Genomic DNA, 3715 nt, shown 5'->3' with positions numbered 1-3715 from the left:
TGACCTAGGCTGAGCTGGTTGAGTCACAGGGCTCTGCCTCGAGGCTGGGTGTTGGGGTCAAGGCTCCGAGGGACTTCTCTCTGCCTGCACTGCCTCCTGGCCACAGAGTCTGCGGGGGATCCCCACGGAGATGCAGCCTCTTGGGGCCCCAAGACCTGCAGCAAGAAAGCCTGAGGATAGGATGCAAGGGCAGAGGGGCCAAAGAGAGAGAAGAGTGGCAGGTACTGGAGGGGGTGAGGGGACAGAAGGGGCAACGGAGGGATGCAAGGGGCCAAGGAGAGAAGCAAGAGAGGGCCAAGGAGCTGGGAAGCAGGTGGGACCAAGGGGACAGAGGGATGTAGGGACAGAGACCCCTGAAGTTGTATGTGTCAGAGGGCCGAAGGTCCTCATGTTTGGGCGCTAATGTGAGTGCACACGCCCATGTTTTTGTGTGTGTGTGTGCACCTGTGTCTATCATCGTGTCCTGTGTGCATGTTTCTCTGGGTGTGTCTGTGGTTCAGAACGTGGTTCTCAGGGTCATTGGCTGTGGTTGTGATCGAGGGTCATTTTCTTGTCTGTGTTTCTGCCTGAGTGTGTATAGGGTTGTGCGTGGCTGGGTCAATGGGGGGCATGTAGGCACGTTCTCAGTGGGGTCTGTCTCCCACTCTGTCGAGGGGCCCTAACGGTGGGTGCACCAGCACAGGTAGCAGGTGGCCTATGTCTGCTGGGTCTGTGGTGATGTAAACGTCCCCCACCTCCCAACACATACACAAAAACAGCATTGAATGAAATAGACCTTGGACTGGGAATCCCGAGACCTGGGTGAGTCTCTGAAGCTGTTTGTGCCTCATTCTCCTGGGATGAAAATAGGGACAGGATGGTCACCCCTTAGCTTGTCCCTTTCTGCCTTTCTCTCTATCACTCTCAATGTCTCTGTCCTCTCTCTATCGTTCTGCTATCTCTGTCTGTCTCTCTCTTACCCACCAACGTCTTTCCCCTCTCTTCCTGTAATTCTGTCACCACCAGAGGATCCCCAGCCCACCCAGCCCTCCCGCTCCAGGGCCACATGGCCTCTGAGCTCTCCCTTTCCCCCGCCGCCCAGGTCGCCCTGTCCCTGGTTCCATCTACAACTCTGCTGGCCAAAGACCGCTTCCCCCACAGGATCTGTCTCTTCTCTAGGGTGTATCTGCCCACGACTTCGGGGACTTTGGGGACTGGCCGGGGCGGGGTAGAGGGTAGGGGTCCACACCACACAGCCCTTCTTCCTCCCCACTCCCACCGCCAGAAACGGAGACAGACACCAGGCAGTGCATTTACAGAGGTTTATTTTCCGTGCTGCGGGGGCGGGGCGCGGGGACCGCGCGGGGTGAGGGGGAGGGCGGCGGACCGAGGCGGCTCAGTAGACGCCGGGCTGGGCGGGCTCCGCCGGCTCGGGCGCCCCAGCTAGCTGCACCAGCCGCAGCAGCAAAGCCCCGGTGGGCCCGTCCAGCTGCGTGGCGTTGCTCCGGTCGCCCGCGCGGACGCGGCGGTGAAAGCCCTCGCGGCACTCGGGCTCGGCCACGCAGCTCTCTGCGGGGAGGACGGTGTGAGCTCGGGCGCCCGGGCGATAAGCGTAGTCCCTGCCCCTGAGTATTCCGCGCCCGCCCCTCCCGGCTCTTGTGGGCCTCGCCACGCCCGAGCTCCGCCCCTCCCCAGCCCCGCCCCCCAGCCCGCCCGAGCTCCGCCACGCCCCAGCCACGCCCCCAGCCCGCCCGAGCTCCTCCCTACCCCAACCACGCCCCCAGCCCGCCCTAGCCCCGCCCCCACCCACAAGCCCCGCCCCGCTCACCTGCGCTGCAGCAGATGCCGGGGGCGGCGCAGCGGCCACCGCTCCCGCACGGCTTCTGGCCAGGCATGCAGGGCGACGGCAGGTAGTTTTCCTCCTGGCAGCGCAGCGCCTCGGTCGTGCCCACCAAGCAGCCCAGCTCGTCCCCGCAGCAGATGCTGGGTCCGAAGCAGCGCCCTTTGCCCCCGGGGCCGCAGGGGAGACACTGCGGGGACAGACGGAGTCAGCGAGAGGAGCGGGCGAGGCGGGGTGGGGAGCCCCGCGAGGCTGGACGGGTGCGCGGGGCACGGATGCTGGTATCGGTCGGGCTCAGTCGGGGGTGTGGGCGCGACCGAGGGGCTGCAGGTGCTGGGGCGCTGTCTGGGCCTCCACCGCGGTCAAGGGCAGGGAGACAAAATCTACTCAGCTCCTTTGGTTTTCAGGTGCCTGAGGACTAGCGTCAGTAATAGCCCTCAGCATCCTCAACCAAAGTTGGGGAGGGCTTTCCCATGGACTACAGCATGGAGAAGACCTTTTACTGGAGCCAGCAGTGGTGTACACCCTTCTCGCAGCTGCCCACCAGCCTCCCTCTATTCCAGACCTCCTCCCAACCCCATTACTCAAGTTTGACCCGTAGCCCACCCACCATCCCCCTACCGCCACCACCACGCAGAGGAGCTCTGCCCCCTCCAGAACACATACAGGCCCTTCGTTCCATTTCCCATCTCCTCTCTTGCCTTGTCCTTGCCCCTCTACCCTCCCTCTGGTGGGCCTCTACTGGGGACCTGACCCCCTGCTCACCCGGCTATGGACTACCAGATAGGTGGCAGGGACCTGAGCCCTAGAGGAGGGCATGGACACCAAAGGAGCCAAGCAGAAGGAAGACTGGCTGGGGGATTGCCCACCTACCCCCTCTAGTTTGTTCAACAGCTCAACATTGAGCCACCTGTGGCTTGGGCAGAATTGAGCATGGTGGTTGGATTTCCTTCAGCTCTGCGGGAAGTGGAATAAAAGGGAGTGACTGGATATGCAGCACAAGAGAACTGAGCTAGGTTCCCAGCAGAAGAGGATGCTTGGGTAGCACCCCCCACCCCAAACTCAGGCAAGCTCGGAGCAATGGCTAGTTTCTGTGTTTAGGGCCAGGGTGGCTATGGCTAGGAGAAGCTGGGGCTGGGTGAGAAAGGTCTTGAATGCCGGATAGGACAGAGCTTCGGGTACTCCAGTCAGTCTGGATGAGACGACCCCATGCGTACAGAGGAGGCCTCATCACCCGGTTCCCCGATCCAGCCCCAAGCCCAGTTATTGGGAAAGCACCTCTCACTTTCCTGCCTCTCCTTTGTGGATAGTGACAGTGTCCAGGAGCCCCTTCATCCCCTCCTAGCCTGCCTGGCAGCCTGCTACCCTCTGACGCACCCTGTTGGCCCCCCTGCCCATCCATGCCAAGCCTCCCTCCTCCTCCCAGGCACCTCCCCTAAAGGCTGCCTTCTCCCATGACTTCCCTCTTTCCTAGCCCCTGCCCTCCTGGGGCACTGCCCACTCCTGGCAGCCCTGAGATGGGCCGCAGTCATACCTGTCTCAGTTCTATGTCGGACATGGCCCTCTTGCCACCCCTCGGGCAGTTCTGGAAGTAGCAAGCAGAGGTGAAGGCCAGCAGGCCAAGGAAGCAGGCAGGCAGCATGGCGTCGGGCATCCTGGCACACTCAGGTGGGCACTATGTGCAGCGCTGCTCGGCCAGCTCTGTGCTGCTGCCTTCTCTGGCTGACTATTTATGTCCGCAGGTGTTCCCTCAGAGGCGACGTGGCTGCCACTCCCCCTCCCCAGTGGCTCCCCAGGAGCCCACGACCGCCAGGTCCCAAGGCGTCAGCAGTGATTCAGGCGTCTGGGGACACACGTGGGCCTGTCTGTGCAGAAGATGGTGAGGGAGGGGCACAG

The 3715-nt window shown here is 62.7% G+C and overlaps 1 protein-coding gene across 1 annotated transcript; it reads right to left on the bottom strand.

Moving 5' to 3' along the window:
- Positions 1-1375: 1375 nt before the first annotated feature.
- Positions 1376-3473, bottom strand: AVP (arginine vasopressin). The gene is made up of 3 exons (XM_063102992.1): positions 3354-3473; positions 1808-2009; positions 1376-1548 (listed from the first exon to the last, which is right to left on the bottom strand). Exons 1-3 carry the CDS (start codon positions 3471-3473, stop codon positions 1376-1378), a joined length of 495 nt encoding a protein of 164 aa, XP_062959062.1.
- Positions 3474-3715: the final 242 nt, after the last annotated feature.

Source organism: Cynocephalus volans, chromosome 1 (genome assembly GCF_027409185.1).
Source record: "Cynocephalus volans isolate mCynVol1 chromosome 1, mCynVol1.pri, whole genome shotgun sequence".
Classification (NCBI taxonomy): Eukaryota; Metazoa; Chordata; class Mammalia; order Dermoptera; family Cynocephalidae; genus Cynocephalus; species Cynocephalus volans.
This window is presented reverse-complemented; position numbering and strand designations above follow the sequence as displayed.